This window comes from Bufo gargarizans, chromosome 9 (assembly GCF_014858855.1).
Source record: "Bufo gargarizans isolate SCDJY-AF-19 chromosome 9, ASM1485885v1, whole genome shotgun sequence".
Classification (NCBI taxonomy): Eukaryota; Metazoa; Chordata; class Amphibia; order Anura; family Bufonidae; genus Bufo; species Bufo gargarizans.
Window position 1 is genome coordinate 78,661,813 of NC_058088.1, and position 18,956 is coordinate 78,680,768.

Sequence of the window (18,956 nt, forward strand, 5' to 3'; positions counted from 1 at the left end):
GGGCATTATTAATATTGTGAATACTGTGGGGCATTATTATTGGGCACAATATGAAGGGCATTACTGAGTTTTACTATGGGGCCCCATGACTTCTATGTACGCTCTGGTCTATAGTAATAATTAAATGCAGCACAAATATGTTTTTGTAGTGGTGCTTTTTGACACTTGTGGAGTCAATTTTTGGGTCAATAGCATATTTTTGAAATTGGTGTGCTCTGGGAGTGGCTTTCTTCCCTAATTTTCCAGCATGTTTGTGTCATGGACATCTACAGTAAGTAAAAAAATAAATAAAAATGATTTCCTATATACTCCCCCTCCCTTTACAGCCTTTATAGACCACTCCTGGCATTGGCGTCAAAACAGCATCAAAGGCATGTAAGAAAGTTCCCTAATAATTGTAGAAAAGCGCACTGGTTTGTATGTAAATAACACAGGAAATACATGCAAATACAAGATATGCATTATTATATATACATTATATATTAATATGTATATTATATATCCAACATACATTGTAAGCATGCACATAGCAGCTGTTTCTTGCCCCTAAATACAATGTAGGTTAGCCAATAATTATACTGAACAAATACAGCACAAAAAAAAATCTGGTAAATATAAAGATTCTTTACTTGCCAGGAACAACAATTGGAGGCCAACCTCTGATGTCCATTTCTCCGCTACCACTATCCGTAATACCAATACAGGTATCCACAGCTGGAGAGAAATCTTTATACGTTGCCTTGGTATTTTCATGAGCAGATGAGCCAATGACAGATATGGGCAGAGGACCAAAAAATCATTGGCAGTAACAGAAGAGAAAGAACAGCTCTTCTGCTATCTGTAAATGCACTCCTAAATCAAATGCCCCTTTTAGATTACAGCTACCGTATCTGGACCATGGGCTGCATAAGAACTGTGAGGATCCACGCATTATTTCAGATCACTCACGCTGAACAGGGAGGGAAGATGTTTATTTTTAGATGAATCTCTTAGAGAAAAAAAAAAAACACAATTGCAAGAAAATCTCAGAGGGGAACCTTAAATTAAGGACATAATTTCTTGAGAAATATTCAGCCTGTTTTTTTTTTGTTTTTTTTTTTAACAAGCTGCTCTACTTTCTATAAGTAAGGCCAGAAAAAAGACCTCAATTAGTTTGAATTTCAGGTAGCAATTTAAAGAATTACAATGTCCCCCCCCCTCCCATTTTTTAACCTTATCGCTTACAAAGTTCCTTGCTCAGGCTTCACTCTGACAATAGAGAAGATGATGATGGTTGATTTTACTTCTTCTAATAACTGCCACAACATGTTCATATAGGCTTTTAACCCCTTAGTGACCACTAATATGCCTTTTTACTGATGTAAACAAAGAGGGTTTAAGGTAAACAGCTGGCTTTAATGAATAATTATATGTACCCAAAATGGTGCATTAAAAACTATAACTTGTGTTGCTCAAAATAAGCCATTATACAGGTAAATTGATGAAAAAACAAAAAAGTTATAGCTCTTGGAATGTGATTTTTTATTTTATTTGCGTGGTTACAATGATCGGTCAGGGGATCGGTCAGTTATTTTAAGTCTTAAAGGTGCTCCTCTCCAGCCCCAAGGAACCAAGTGCCTCTGCTGATTGGGAACTCATCTGCTATTCATCTTCCAATATTGTAAATTTTTATGAACAATGGTCCATATTGTGCTGGAAGAATAAATCCTTATTTTGACTTGTTTCAGTGAGACATGATGTTGGAGAGCATTGGGGCCACACAGCAAAAAAATCACCATGTACCATGTATTTCAGTTCCTTTTGCCCTATAAAAATGTATTGGACTTTTTTTGCTTGGTCGCGAGTGCTACACTTGCTGTATCAACATGTGGCCTTAGACTTCCAGTTCCGGCGCGCGCATGGACGGCCGCTAATCAGAGGAGCTCCGCTCGACCGGCCCGTGATTAGTGGAACCGCCGCTTATCGGGGCTAGTAAATATCCCCACAAACCCCCCGAGAACACCAGGGGGCCGCTCATGGAAAAGTTCGTGGTCAGAGGCGGTTCGCAGAAAGAGGTGCAGGCAGTACACCCGACAGGAGACGATTCGAGAGCCAAGGGCAAGATGGCGCCGGTGACTGAAAAACACCACAGGCTCACCCGTTCGGCTTCCCAGTCCACACAGAGGAGTACGGAGGCTTCCGGTTCGGAGGATGAGGATGTGGACGGTGGTCACCTCCTGAAAGGAGATATTACAGCCTCATGCAAAACTATGGCCATAGAAGTGGCAAAACTCTTGGCTCCAGATATTAAAGCCTCTCTGGAGGCCACGGTCGCTGCGGCTCTACAACAACTGCAGAATGAAGTGGCGCAGCATACCTCTCAAATCACAGAGGTACAGCAAAGAGTGGTGGTAGTGGAAGACGAGCTGGAGAGGGCTCAGAACAACATTAGTGATCTCCTGCGGAGTAATCAATTCCTGAAAGAAAAGATTGACGATCTGGAAAATCGCTCCAGGAGGAGCAACTTGCGGTTCATCGGTTTACCAGAGTCGATCCCTTCGAACCAGCTGGCAGATATATGCGAGGTGGAGATACCGCAGGCACTGGGATTAAGGGGCGCCTGTATAGTGGAAAGGGCACACCGGCTGGGACCACCACCACCAGCAGGGGCGCGATCCAATAATGCAAGGCCCAGAGCTACGATAGCGAAATATCTTAACTACGCTGCCAAAGAGGCCATATTGGCAAAATTTAGGCGCAGAGAACAACCCTTGATCATCCGGGGCAACAAGATTCTGCTGTTCAGTGACTACTCCGCGGAGGTGGCGAAACGCAGGAGAGAGTTTTCCCAGGTCTGCTCCATGCTGGCTAGGAATAAAACCAAGTTTGCTTTGATATATCCAGCAACCCTGAGGGTTTTTCAACAAGATGGTTCTGTCGACACCTTCCATTCCCCTGGGGAAGCAAAAGAGGCATTGGAGTGGGATCCCTTGGAATCAGATGCGACCCTGTCAGTTTCCCAAAGGTCCGTGGCCTCGGTCAGAGGAAGAGGGGCTAGATTAAATCCAGGACGATCGACGCCAAGAGCCAAGGGGTCGGAGCACCGGGAGGCAGACCCAGAGTGAATAGAGGCGACCTTGAGTATGGACTTCCATGGATGATGCCTCCTTGAAGGGACATGTGAGACAAAAATGGACTTATGTTCCATTATCGTTGAGTTTATAGCAACCTGTTGTGTTTAACTATATGGGCTGGAGAGTGTGATATGGTGGGAGAGAGTAAATGAGTCAGTTAGAGTTTTGTAGTGACAACTACTACACTATAAGATGTGCGAAAAAAGTGAAGTCAATACTATGGGTGTTTATGTTGTGGGGTAGGGCACGGGGGAACGGGGGGGGGAGGGCAGATTCACTAGTCTGGGGCAGATGAATGCGAGGTTTTTTAGAGGTCACCAAGCGAAATATAATAGATGTCTAATCAGAATGATTTCTCCTGCTGAGATCTTTAAATTGAGAATCAATTATGAGAGTAGCCACATGGAATGTTAAGGGACTTCGTTCCCCGGCAAGAAACTTAAAATAGACATTGCATTTCTGCAGGAGACCCATTTAGAAGAAGCAGATTTTGTAAGGATGCGTCGATTGTGGGTGGGTCAAGTGGTGGGCTCGCCCTCAACTGGCAAACGGGCGGGAGTGATGATTCTGTTACATAAGCGCCTGAGGTATGATATTTCAGCAATGTCAACAGACAAACAGGGGAGGTGGATGCGCCTGTGTTTGGATTCACCGGTGGGACAGATAGTAATGCATAAAATTTATGCCCCGAATGACTCCCAGGCGGTCTTTTATAGGACACTGGAAAGGGACATCCTGACGGAAGCATCGCAAATGTTATTGGTGGGGGGGGGGGACTTTAATCGAGTCCATAGCGAGCAGGAGGATAGGAAGAGGAAGGTCTCTGGGTCCGCTAGCAAACAGAGCAAAAACCAGACGTTACTCCCATTACTACAGAGTACAGGGCTCCATGACGCATGGCGCCACTACCATCCCGAAGACCGAGAATTTACCCACTACTCATGTTCCCAGGGGTCCTGGTCCAGGATTGACTACCTCTTGACATCGACTAGGTTGTTATCTAGAGTCCAGGCGGTTGTCATTTCTGATTTGTTGATCTCGGATCATGCCCCAGTAATTGTGGAGCTCATGGACACTGTTCCAAGAGGCCAAGATTATATATGGAGAATGCCCCAACATTTGTCCAAGGATAAGGAGTGCATAGACTGAAAGGCTGGTGGTGGGAATATGCACAGGACAACGCGGACCATATGACGGATCAGGGATTGTTCTGGGATGCGGCGAAGGCGGTGCTGAGAGGCAGAATATTGTCCTACACGATAGGGATTAAGCGGGATGAGAAGAAAAAATTTGATGAGGCTACGGGACAGGTACGGAGGGCATATACTGCATTCCAGGAAAATCCTACGGACGCAAATAAATTGCTCTGGGTAACAGCTAAACATAACTTTGACTATTGCCAGGAAAGACGTGAAAAATGGGTCGGAGATTACCAAAGGGCTAAGTTTTTCCGCTTGGGTAATAAAGCAGGACGGTTACTGGCCAACTTAACGTGTCCCTTTGCTAAGCAATCAGCGCTGCATCCCCTGAAGGATAAGCTAGGAAAGCTACATACCCAACCAAAAGACGTAGTAGAAGTCCTGGGTGAATACTATCAGACGTTGTACACGAGTGACAGCTTTGACCCGCTGGCGGCAAGGGATCTCTTGGATCAGGTAGATCTCCCACGACTGTCTGCTGACGTGTTAGAAGCCTTAAATGGTGAAATACGGGAGGAAGAGGTGAGGGCGACCATTAAATCTCTGCCAAATCATAAAGCGCCGGGACCTGACGGGTTCCCTGCGGAATTTTATAAGTCAATGCACCAAGAATTGGTCCCGATGTTGACCAAGATGTTTAATGACATTTTGGGAGGGCGGAGTTTACCTGGCACGGGCAAAATGGCCTATATTAAAATTCTTCCGAAGCCAGGAAGAGACTTAACTCAACCGAGTGCCTATAGACCGATATTCTTAATCAACCAGGACATCAAAGTCCTGTCCAAAAAATTTTGGCCAATAGGTTGGCCATTTGTGTACCTGATCTAATCGGCTCGCACCAGGTAGGATTTATGAAAGGCAGGTCTGCAGTAACCAATGTGCGTAAGGTCCTAGCCGCCCTAAGTACGAAGGGGGAGAGTAAAGAGGGGCCATGTCCAGCGTTGCTGGCAATTGACGCTGAGAAAGCGTTCGACAACGTTAGCTGGCAATGGCTGGACATGGTACTGGATAGGTTTAATATAAGGGGACTTTTTAGGAACTATTTGACAGCGCTGTATGACAATCCTCAGGCGAGGGTGAATATACCTGGCTTCTTATCCAAACCAATTACACTCAGCAAAGGAACGCGCCAGGGATGCCCCTTATCTCCGCTGCTCTTTAACTTGGCAATGGAGCCCCTGGCAAGATGGCTACTGAGATCAGACATCTTTGAAGGGATCAAAATAGGCAGTAGGGAGTTAAAAATAAGTTGCTTTGCGGATGACATCATGCTATACCTGGGAGCTCCCGAGCGACAACTGGGCGGGATACTAGAAGCGCTGGTTGCTTATGGGAAAGCGACGGGGTATAAGATCAATGTGGACAAGAGCCAGCTTCTGTTTTTGGGGCATAGACCACACCGGGGGAGTGAGGTGGAGAATGGGGTGGAGATACGAAAGGATTATCTGACCTATTTGGGTATTAAGATAGGACGCACCCCGAGCTCAATACATACACTGAATTATCCCCCTCTCTTCTCGAAAATAGAGAGGGAATTGGACAAATGGCAAGACCTGCCCCTGTCTCTGTGTGGTAGAGCACATTTGATTAAAATGATAAGCTTTCCAAAGCTGCTTTATCCACTCCAAACAATCCCACTATTGCTAAAACACACAGACGTCACGAGGATGCAGAGAGCCTTTAACCGCTTCCTCTGGAAAGCTAAAAGACCACGCATTGCCTATGCGAAACTGACGATGTTAAAATATGAAGGGGGGTTGCAGCTTCCACACATACGCCATTATAACCTGGCGTCTTTGTTTAGGCATATACGAGATTGGGTGTGGGGAACAGGCCACTACTCTGCGCTATCATTTGAAAAGGAATTGGCTGGGGGGGAAGATTTAGAAGCCCTACTACATTCCAAGCTAAGAGATATTCCGGCTTCAATTAAAGGGGCGGTTTTATTAAAGGACACCATAATGGCGTGGAAGGCAATCAGAAAGATCTACGGTCTCCCCTATTATGTGTCCCCTAGGCTACCGCTGTGGTCACTGCCGGCATTTCCCCAAGGCAGGGAGAATAGCTTGTTCCAGGTATGGAGAAACAAAAACATTATGAGGCTTGGTGACCTGCTACAGAGTGACAGTTTCCTGTGGCTGTCATGGGAGCAGGTGAAAGAAAAGTATGCCCTTCAGGACGCACATTATCTCCCCTACCAGCAAGTCAAAAGCTATTGCAAAGCGCAGGCGAACACATTGGGTGACTCTGACAGGCTGGCATGGTTTGCAGCTTTGCTAGGTAGGGATGGCTCTCCCATGTCCCTATCTGATCTCCACCAAAAGCTCCACAATATCCAGACGATAGGCCTAGTTAAAGGGGCGTATAAGCCGTGGGAGAGGGAGCTGTCAGACCAAAACTTGGGAAAGAAAATGAGGGAGGGTCTCGAATTGGTACGGCGGGCAACATACAATGAGCAGTGGAGAGAAACGCAACTAAGACTTATGCATAGGGCGACATATGCCTTTAATTTATCATATCGAGATGCACCCGCCCATTACTTACGAAAATGTCCTAAATGTGATCTCCCTAAGGCGGGACTTCTGCATGCTATCTGGGAGTGTCCAAAAATACAACCGCTGTGGCAGCAAGCAATAGCAACAATAGAAAGGGTCTGGGGGGAGAAAGTGGGATCGACACCCCAACAATGTGTCTTTCACTATATACCAAAGAATCAGGAGGAAGACTTGGGGGCGGTGGTGAACAAGGGAGGGATACATCTTCTGTTGATGTCAGTGAAAAAGTCGCTATTGCGGCACTGGTTGGGAGTGGAAGTGCCGTCATGGGACGAAGTGGTAGGGGTGATGAAGAGTGTCCTCTATTTGGAAAGGCTGGAGGTGGAGCAAGACAAAGAACAACTGGTGGGGAAATTCATCAAGAAATGGAAGGTCTTTGTAGAGGAGTTTTTGTCTTCTGGCGAGATAGGAGAGCTGATGGCCCCATTCAAGTTGACAGAATGGTACCTGAAAGCGCAACTTGCAAACAGATTGGGGAAGCTGGAGATATAATGCGTCTTGGGGGACCTGCTGACTCATGACGTGAAGAGCATTACGTGGAATGGTATTCAACAACCGGACTAGTGTTTCTGGGTTGGGTGGGGTTGAGAGGGGGGAGGAGGGTTGGGGTGGGGAGGGGGGAGGGTGGAGTGACTTTATTGGTGGAAAAAATTGAAAAACGAGTGGGGAACTATGTAATGTTACCTGTCTGTAAAATCCACAGATAATGTTTTATATCATGTCTGTCAAGCAATTGATGTACGTATTGTATGGTTCCTTCCACTTCAATAAAGAGATGTTTGAAAAAAACATGTGGCCTTATTATTAAGCCACATGTTGTTGCCATGAAGCTGAATTTCCTCGTGCTTCGTGGTAGTGAATCGATTTAACCTGAAATAGTGCAAAAAAACTAACAAAAGCATACTTACCTGCTCCATTTGCTTGTGACGGGCCGGGCGCCGCCATCTTGCTTGAAGATCTCGGTCAAAATCCCATGCGGTGACATCATCTCGGGTCGCGTGAGGTTTCATGCCAGCTCTTCAAGCAATATAGCGTCTGGCCCGTCGCGAGCAAATGGATTAAGTAAGTTTTATTTTTATTTGACACCGTGTTATGTATATCAGATGCCGCGATCATGTATGAAAGCAGCATCTTAGGGGTACAATGATGGGAGTGGCGCAATCACTGCTCCCTGTCATTGCACCCACTACTTACAAAGACATACAGTTTGTGGCAAAGTAAAGCTAATTTTTTTGTAACATTCGGCAAATCAGCTAAGGGCTCTTTCACACTTGCGTTCTTTTCTTCCGGCATAGAGTTCCGTCGTCGGGGCTCTATGCCGGAAGAATCCTGATCAGTTTTATCCTAGTGCATTCTGAAATGGCCAGTCTGCAGTCCAGATCTTTCACCTATAGAGAACATTTGGCGCATCATAAAGAGGAAGGTGCAACAAAGAAGGCCCAAGACGATTGAACAGTTAGAGGACTGTATTAGACAAGAACGGGAGAGCATTCCTATTTCTAAACTTGAGAAACTGGTCTCCTCGGTCCCCAGACGTCTGTTGAGTGTTGTAAGAAGAAGGGGGGATGCCACACAATGGTGAAAATGGCCTTGTCCCAACTTTTTGGGGATTTGTTGACACCATGAAATTCTGATTCAACATATTTTCCCCTTAAAATGGTACATTTTCTCAGTTTAAACTTTTGTTCCGTGATTTATGCTCTATTCTGAATAAAATATTAGAAGTTGGCACCTCCACATCATTGCATTCAGTTTTTATTCACGATTTGTATAGTGTCCCAACTTTTTTGGAATCCGGTTTGTAGCTTGCTAGTCCCTGCGTAAGATGTGCTATTTCATGTGTTTGCCCGTGTACTGAACTCTGCCTGATTCCTGACTCTGACCCATGCCTGAAAACCATATTGACCCTTTTATGCCTGCCCTGATCTTCTAACCTTTTTCATGTATTTCCACAAAGTCTATCTGTCATGACCTCGGCCTGTCCCGGACTATGAGTTTTGCCTCATCCCTCAGTAGCCCACTCTGGTGTATCTGGGCCATCTGTCAGCCACTTTGGGACTACTCCAGCCTGGTTGCTCCACTGCACTGAAGTCCAGATCCCTGTATTGGGTTTAAAGGGTGATAACCAGGCGACTGCCAGGATAATGCCCTTAGGTTTATCCCAAAGTGAAACCGGTTGGTTGACACAGTGGTTCCACACCCACTGATCGTTACAACCCTCCTGAACGTACACAATTTGCTTCACACTAATCAACTGCTGAGTTACTGAAATCTCTATTTTTTTTAAAGTGTATTTATTCCAATTATGAGTGCTTAAACCAACCAGGCTAATTGAAGCTGCAAGCATATTTGTTATAGCTGTCATGGATGCCCCATTATATGGAATCATTCCACATCTAGGTCTGGCCCATCTTCCAGAATACACAGACAGCTTCAAGCAGTTCTACATTTATTGCTACTATGGTAAAGCAGGGTCTTCAAATTCAAGGTGTTGTCACCTGTCGTGGCTGTGTTTTTAATACAGCAATAAAAAATGCATCAAAGAACCGCATGTGGTTATGAAACAACATACCTTCCAGCAAGGGAAAACACATAGCAGACTTAAATTAAATTAATATAACTCTAAATTTGTAATTAATGTGATTCAGTTTTGCTGTGTGTGATTTGCTTTTTTCCCTTTGCTGGAAGAAAATGCATCATATAACTTCTGGTATGTTGCTGCAAAAACGGTCACATCCAAAACGGAGCACAGCCTGAGATGCGTGACAGCACCCTAAACAAGGAGAACTTGAGGAAGAATAAAAGCTTTTATGAAAATTGTATAGACATGGTGCCTTAGTCTGCTATTCCCTTCTCTATTCCCCATCTGTATTCTATGTTATTTTATCCTCCATAGCCCCAAATCCTACTTAGCTTGCATCTGCATTTCAGCAAATGGATTTGATCAGGATTAATGGTGTCCTCAATACTGAGAAATACAGGCAGATATCATGCAGTACTATCAGGGAGGCGTCTGATTGGCTCCAAATTTATTCTGCAGCAGGACAAGTGCCCAAAGCATACGGCCAATGGGATTAAGAACTATCTTCAACACAATGAAGAACAAGGAGTCCTGGAAGTGATGATATGGCTCCCACAGAGCCCTGATGTCTGAGATTACGTGAAGTATTTCAGCAAGCCTACATCCACAGAAGAGCTGTGTTTAGTTCTCCAAGATGTTTGGAACAACCTCCTTGACGAATTCTTTCAAAATCTGTGTGTAAGTGTACCTAGAAGAACTGATGCTGTTTGCAGGCAAAGGGTGGTCACACCAAATACTGATCTGATTTAGATTTCTCTTTTTGCTCATTCACTTTGCATTTTGTTTATTGATAAAAAGTAAAATACTTTTTGAAAGCGTTCTTACATTGCAGTATTTTTTCAACACCTGCCTAAAACGTCTGCACAGTACTATTTATACTGCAAAAGATGCTGTGATAGAACTGAAGCGTCGCTGTTTTTTTGTACATGGAAGAATAAACAACATTCTTGAATTGGATACTTTTGGAGAGCTGCAACATTCTTCATTTATGTTTCATTCATTGGGCAATACATGCATACGTAAACAACAATATGGAGAAAGTCAGGTGCAAACAAGCGCATATTAAAGCATTAATGGGTCAGCTCGAAGAATCATGAGTAGGCCTTGCACTCTTCCTGAAAATATTTTACCCCCCAAATTCGGGATAGAGGACGGATGTAAAATCACCTTGTAACGGACCGTTTCAGCAGACAAGGGGTTAAAATCCGTTTAGGCGATATGCCCCTTTTCCGAGAGACAGGCACAGCTACTGCAGAACACCAAACTCCCGAACTGGATACAAAATAGCACTCCAAACTGGAACCTCACAACTAGCTGTCAGCAGACGAACAGGAAAAGGATCCAATCAGCTTACACTCCTGGCAATCAGTCTCTAACAGCATACAGGGAATCCCCCCAATAACGAGACAAGGCTCCGTCTTGAGGGTCAGCAGTGATCTGACTGTACTTCAAGTACAGCCTCTTTTATTGATACAAACCAAACATAGTACTGCCCACAGGGTTTTGAAATCCAACCAATCAGTAACTCACAACACACACAATGTAAATACAGCAACCAATCGTTCCCGCCCCCTAGAGGACCAGAAGGGAGACTGCGACACAGAACAGATACAACATATCCCCATAATGCATCATGGTTTCCTCCTCTCTGCCTGGGAGACGACCAAAGACAATCCAATTATCTCTCAGGACAAAGGGGAGATCACCAATACACATGTGGAGACAACAGGACAGATACACCATTTAAACACACAATGGGACAATAGAACCACACCCAGCATATTCCTCCCAAGCTGACAAGTTACACTTATTATAAGTTGTTATAACTTTGTGAGGTTACATTGTCCATACATATAACTTACATCAATTTAAACAGTATAACTTGGGGGACAAACCTATCCAAAATTCCCTGGAATAGGTTCAGGGGTTTAAAAGTTACTATGGGCCATAATCCTGAGGCAAGAGGCTAGCAACCAGCCCCCTCCAAAACACTGTGGCGAGGTTGGTTTCGTCACACACCTCCTCTGCATGTATTGGATAGAATGCTATGTAACATTGTGAGCTTAAAAGGCAGGTTTACACCGCATGATGTAAAAGCCAATTATCGGGAAGGAAGCGTTCTTTCCTGACAGTCTGCTGCACATTCAATGAAGGAGACTGCTGCATTTACATGTAAGTATGAGGCCGAGCTATCGCTATTGCTGCCCAGAAACGACGATTGGTGGTGCCTGCATGAATTACAGTACAGGATCACCCCATGATCAAGCGTTTTGCTCATTCATCGGGTGATCGGCGGCACATTTAGATGTCGGGAACGAGTGTTCGCAGGAATGGTCGTTTTCCGATAATCTGTCCAAAAATATGGCAGTCTAAATCCACCTTAACACTCATTATAGCTCAGTTCTTCTCAAACTGATAATAATTTAGTGTTTATGAGCTGTTGGGAGTTCAGAGATAAAGACTACACATGAGCAGACAGGGCTTCAATCTGACAGGAAGGACTTCCTGTGAACAGAAAGCTTGATTCTCTGCAAATACACCGAGAATGACATCTTTACAGAGAAAAGAGCTGACATTTTTTAATGAAGACCAATTGAAAAAATTATTTGTGGCCCAAAATGAATAGAAAGCAATAATAAAAAAAAACATTGTCCCCAAAGGTGTACATAGCCTTTAACCCCTTAAGGACACAGGGCGTACAGGTACGCCCTTGTGCCCTGGTACTTAAGGACACAGGGCGTACATGTACGCCCTGTGCATTTTCGATCACTGCCGTGCGGCTGGCAGTGATCGGAACCCGGTGCCTGCTCAAATCATTGAGCAGGCACCTAGGCTAAATGCGCGGGGGGGTCCCGTGACCCCCCCATGTCGGCGATCGCGGCAAACCGCAGGTCAATTCAGACCTGCGGTTTGCTGCGATTTCTGCAGTTTCTGATCCCCGCGGTCCCTGACCGCGGGGATCAGAAACTTTAGGATTAAAAATAGTTTCCTGTATCCCTCCCCCCTGCACCCCTGAGTTATTCGAGCACGGTGGGAGGTGCAGGGGGAGGGTTGCGGGCGGTGCGGGCGGTGCGGGAGGCGGGCGGTGCGGTAGGCGGGATCGCGATCCCCCGCCCGCCTCCCATTGCGTAATCGTTGGCGTCTAGTGGGTATACCAGGGTGCCAGCACATTGCTGGCACCCTGGTATAAACGGCTGACATCGGTGATGCGATGTCAGCCGTTTAACCCTTTCCATACAGCGGTCCGTACGGACCGCTGTATGGAAAAAGTTAACAGTAAGAGGGAGCTCCCTCCTTCTCCCATCGGGGGGCTGCTGTGCCTTTGCAGTCCCCCGAATGGAGAGGGAGAGAGCTTCCAGGCAGCCCCCCAAGCCCCGTCCTTACCCTTCCCCGTCTGCGCAGTTCTGGCCACTACTAAGCAGACGGGGAAGGTTCCCATGGCAACAGGACGCCTTCTCAGGCGTCCTGCTGTCCATGGTGCTGAACAGATCTGTGCTGAAAGCATAGATCTGTTCAGTGTAAGTAAAATATAGTACAGTGCAATATATATTGTACTGTACTGTATTATACAGACATCAGACCCACTGGATCTTCAAGAACCAAGTGGGTCTGGGTAAAAAAAAAGTGAAAAAAGTGAAAAATAAAGTAAAAAATCAAAAAACACATTTATCACTGATTAAAAATGAAAAAAATAAAATTCCCTACACATGTTTGGTATCGCCGCGTCCGTAACGACCTGATCTATAAAACGGTAATGTTACTTTACCCGAACGGTGAACGCCATAAAAATAAAAAAATAAAAACTATGATGAAATTGGAATTTTGCCCACCTTACTTCCCAAAAAAGGTAATAAAAGTGATCAAAAAAGTCGCATCTACGCCAAAATTGTAACAATCAAACCGTTATCTCATCCCGCAAAAATCATACCCTACCCAAGATAATCGCCCAAAAACTGAAAAAGTTATGGCTCTTAGACTATGGAAACACTAAAACATGATTTCTTTTGTTTCAAAAATGAAATCATTGTGTAAAACTTACATAAATAAAAAAAAAGTATACATATTAGGTATCGCCGCGTCCGTATTGACCGGCTCTATAAAAATATCACATGACCTAACCCCTCAGATGACCACCGTAAAAAAATAAAAATAAAAACGGTGTAAAAAAAGCCATTTTTTGTCATCTTCCGTCACAAAAAGTGTAATAGCAAGCAATCAAAAAGTCATGTGCACCCCAAAATAGTGCCAATTAAACCGTCATCTCATCCCACAAAAAATGAGCCCCTACTTAAGATAATCGCCCAAAAATTTAAAAAACTATGGCTCTTAGACTATGGAGACACTAAAACATTTTATTTACTTACATTATTTACATTATTGTGTAAAACGTACATAAATAAAAAAAATTGTATACATATTGGGTATCACCGCGTCCGTGACAACCTGCTCTATAAAATTACCACATGATCTAACCTGTCAGATGAATGGTGTAAATAACAAAAAAAAAAACGATGCCAAAAAAGCAATTTCTTGTTACCTTGCCGCACAAAAAGTGTAATATAGAGCAACCAAAAATCATATGTACCCTAAACTTGTACCAACAAAACTGCCACCCTATCCCGTAGTTTCTAAAATGGGGTCACTTTTTTGGAGTTTCTACTCTAGGGGTGCATCAGGGGGCTTCAAATGGGACATGGTGTCTAAAAAACCAGTCCAGCAAAATCTGCCTTCCAAAAACCGTATGGCATTCCTTTCCTTCTGCGCCCTGCCGTGTGCCCGTACAGCAGTTTACGACCACATATGGGGTGTTTCTGTAAACTACAGAATCAGGGCCATAAATAATGAGTTTTGTTTGGCTGTTAACCCTTGCTTTGTAACTGGAAAAAAAAATATTAAAATGGAAAATCTGCCAAAAAAGTGAAATTTTGAAATTGTATCTCTATTTTCCATTAAATCTTGTGCAACACCTAAAGGGTTAACAAAGTTTGTAAAATCAGTTTTGTATACCTTGAGGGGTGTAGTTTCTTAGATGGGGTCACTTTTTTGGAGTTTCTACTCTAGGGGTGCATCAGGGGGGCTTCAAATGGGACATGGTGTCAAAAAAACTGTCCAGCAAAACATGCCTTCCAAAAACCAAACGGCGCACCTTTCACTCTACGCCCCGCTGTGTGGCCGTACAGTAGTTTACGGCCACATATGGGGTGTTTCTGTAAACGGCAGAGTCAGGGCAATAAAGATACAGTCTTGTTTGGCTGTTAACCCTTGCTTTGTTAGTGGAAAAAATTGGTTAAAATGGAAAATTAGGCAATAAAATGAAATTCTCAAATTCCATCCCCATTTGCCAATAACTCTTGTGCAACACCTAAAGGGTTAACAAACTTTGTAAAATCAGTTTTGAATACCTTGAGGGGTGTAGTTTCTTAGATGGGGTCACTTTTATGGAGTTTCTGCTCTAGGGGTGCATCAGGGGGCTTCAAATGGGACATGGTGTCAAAAAACCAGTCCAGCAAAACCTGCCTTCCAAAAACCATACGGCGCACCTTTCACTCTACGCCCCGCTGTGTGGCCGTACAGTAGTTTACGGCCACATATGGGGTGTTTCTGTAAACGGCAGAGTCAGGGCAATAAAGATACAGTCTTGTTTGGCTGTTAACCCTTGCTTTGTTAGTGGAAAAAATTGGTTAAAATGGAAAATTAGGCAATAAAATGAAATTCTCAAATTTCATCCCCATTTGCCAATAACTCTTGTGCAACACCTAAAGGGTTAACAAAGTTTGTAAAATCAGTTTTGAATACCTTGAGGGGTGTAGTTTCTAGAATGGGGTCATTTTTGGGTGGTTTCTATTATGTAAGCCTCGCAAAGTGACTTCAGAGCTGTAGTGGTCCCTAAAAATTGGGTTTTTGTAAATTTCTGAAAAATTTCAAGATTTGCTTCTAAACTTCTAAGCCTTGTAACATCCCCAAAAAATAAAATATCATTCCCAAAATAATTCAAACATGAAGTAGACATATGGGGAATGTAAAGTCATCACAATTTTTAAGGGTATTACTATGTATTACAGAAGTAGAGAAACTGAAACTTTGAAATTTGCTAATTTTTCCCAATTTTTGGTAAATTTGACATTTTTTTATGCAAAAAAAAATATTTTTTTTAACTTTATTTTACCAGTGTCATGAAGTACAATATGTGACGAAAAAACAATCTCAGAATGGCCTGGATAAGTCAAAGCGTTTCAAAGTTATCATCACTTAAAGTGACACTGGTCAGATTTTCAAAAAATGGCCTGGTCCTAAGGTGTAAAAAGGCTGTGTCCCTAAGGGGTTAAGTCATGCTTAAGATGAATCCATTGTAATTATATCAGTAAAATGATTGCAAATCATTCACTATAATAGTGGCATTGATAACAAAAACCTACAGAAACATAAATAACACTGAAATAACCTAGTGTAGAAGAGCTGTTAACAATGATCCTTACAGCCCATAGGACCCTGCTGCCAACAGATTCTTGTACCTATTCCACTTCTCACCCAGAATAAGAATTTAGAGGGAGTGGGCACTGCAATAAGTGGTTATGGAAGATGTCACACTACAGATTTTTCCTTCTTGATCTGCTGACTGTTACTGTTTACAGCAATTAAGCGAAGTGGATAAAGCTCTACTCGAAAATCTAACTCTATTGAAATCAATGGTATCTGACAATTACCTGGCACGCAAAGCCTAATCAATGCAGTTAGGCAGCTGCTATTTCCATGCATTTCAAGCCTAAACATTGCTGAGAAAATGATGAATTTTTACAACACTGATGTATAGCTTAAAGGTTTGAATGTGGGTTTACAGAAATATACACCAAGATATGATCAGCTTGATTATGTTCTATTTGATACTGAATGTTCTACCCACAAAACGAGATACCAGTCTGCTCAGCTCCTTCTGCTCTATAAGGCCCTCTTCCCATATATCAGTGCTCTGACAGTTGTTTTGTGGCAGGGTCAGACACAACTGATACAGTATATTTGTACTCCACTTCTGTGATATAGACTGATAGCGCCGGACTGAAAAACGTAGCACGCTGTCTGGTGCTACTTGACATCATAAGTGATGCACTGGATGTATGAGCACAATCCCGTAGAATACGATGGGATCAGTATTGGCTTCAGTTCCCCTCCCCCAGTTTATGCAACACGCCAGGGGGGAACTGAGCTGGATGGCCTGATAAATGTGGAGCAGATTTTCTTTAATGTCCTGATTTAGATTTTTTTAATGTTAGTAAGTATAATAAGATAATAGCTGTGTTCCCGCTTTTATTTCTAGACTGTATTGTTAAACATTACAAAAGTTTAGACTTGGATTCAGTTCTGCATTCACGTCACTCGAGATGAGGATGTACCTATCACAGCAACAGATCATGTTACTAAATGGGGCCCTTGGAGATAAATCTTATTGTCGCCATCATGCCCTTTGCGCCATGAAAACAGGACTCCTTTATCCTGAAATGCTGTATAGCCCAGTGGGAGAAGGGAATTAAGATCCCTCCAGTGAAATTCATAGGGATTCCATGTATTCTATGGGAATTGATTTTCATTGTTATTTGCTAAATTTGCATTAGCAAACAGGAAACTGACTACTGAATTTCGGACCCATAAATGCACCCAGAATACTTGTCAGTGACCTCTCCCCACCAAGAATTGATGGTAGGATCGCCACATAACATCACAGAAGAAAATTTTGGTTCTTCAGTGGTGCATGGAATATCAAGACTGGCATAGCTGAAATGATGACTGAGATTTCAATCTAGGCACATGGACTGCTGCTGGATGGGTTTAATTTATCATGTGAGCCTCTTTAAAAAATTAATTGCATCCTCCAGCAGTGCAAGAGATGTCAAGACCGATGTAGCAATTGTTAATCTCCCATTATGTGCTTTTTTGTACAGCAGTTCGAGCTCACCCACTCCTATGGAGCCACCATGTCTATGCGCATACATTGTGTCAGTTACATAATCCAAAGGTAGAAAGCAAGTCCAGCACCAGGTCTGGAAATAAAATTCAATCCTTTATTGAAACATTGTAAAATCAACTGTAGGATGTTAAAGGCTATGGACACCTTTTACATGGAAATAATTCTTTTTATATATGTTAGTAATTACCTTGAGTAACATAGGATGCAAAAAAGTTTCAGTCTGCAATCTTTATTCCTTGTTTCCTTGATGCTGATATTTAGTTTGTATGCCATGCCTGGTTTCTGACTTTTTACATGTAGCTGTGTTCCTCACTGTTAAGGGTATTTTCACACTTGCAGAGGATTCCGTTTGTATTCTGAGTTCCGGCAGAGGATTCCGATTCCGAGTGTTCTGGCAAAACTGATCCGTTTGTGCATTTCAATGAGAAAAAATGCCGGATCTGGCATTCAGGCATATGTTCCTGAATTTTGGACGGAGATAAAACTGCAGCATGCTGCGGTATTATCTCTGTCCTGAAACGTCAAAAAGACTGAACTGAAGACATCCCGATGCATCCTGAACGGATTGCTCTCCATTCAGAATGCAATAGGATAAAACTGATCAGTTCTTTTCCGGTATTGAGCCCCTAGGACGGAACTCAATGCCAGAAAAGAATGACACTAGTGTGAAAGTACCCTAATACATGCTGAATCTGTGTGTCCAGGATGTTGCTGCCTTCCCCCTGCAAACCTCCTTGTGTATGCTTTCTACCCTATCTACAGCCTGTCTATGCAGCATTCCTTGGATCCCCTCTCTTTTTTCACACACATCTGCTGTGTACTCCCACCTCTATCTATGCTGCTATCTACAACAGTGAGAAAAGGGAGATAGAGCAGACAGAGCTGTCAGACACAGGAGCAATGCACTGATGAACTTGTGTCAGATTCTGCAGCAGCATCAGCTAGGTGCAGGAATAACACAAACTCTGCAGAGGCAAAATGGAAGGAAATTTTTAATGAATACTATTTAGATAGTTGTATTTTTTTGCATTTAGGAAGCAAACAAGCAATAATAAATTATCAGTGCAAAGGTATCCATAGTTTATAAGCTCTCACTGGGGTTCCAGATCAGTCATCAGTCTAGTTTCTCAGATTCAGTTGAATAATAATTTTAGTATAACTACACCCACATAATTTGCATAATTTGTACTTTCTTCTAGGAATTGTTGGAAAGATGTCTCTAAATATAAAAAAAACACCAGTTGCATATAATACTTACATGTGTGGGCAGGTAAAGGTCATACACTGTCCCAGAGTCAACATCAATGGCATGAAACCCCACTGCAGATCCAAAAATAACCTTCAGCCTCTGCCCATTTTCCACTGTTAGGTCGACAAATAATGGTTTTTGATGCAGAGATGAAAATGACTAAAACAAAAACAGACATAAATAGAAAATTACACAGTAGCAATTATTTCAGGATGACTATTCAGTTAGTAATGCAGTCTATCAGTTGACCATAAGAAAACAGAACTGATCCACTGCAGCATCATAATTACAGTTGCAAG

The 18,956-nt window shown here is 43.2% G+C and overlaps 1 protein-coding gene across 1 annotated transcript in view; it reads right to left on the reverse strand.

Annotated features, from left to right (window-relative positions):
• The window catches only part of NRK (Nik related kinase), a 334,012-nt gene that overhangs the window by 54,221 nt on the left and 260,835 nt on the right, over nt 1–18,956 (reverse strand). The window contains exon 29 of the mRNA XM_044306320.1: nt 18,667–18,816. Within this exon, the coding sequence (XP_044162255.1) occupies nt 18,667–18,816 (150 nt within the window). The remainder of the gene's footprint in view (nt 1–18,666; nt 18,817–18,956) is intronic.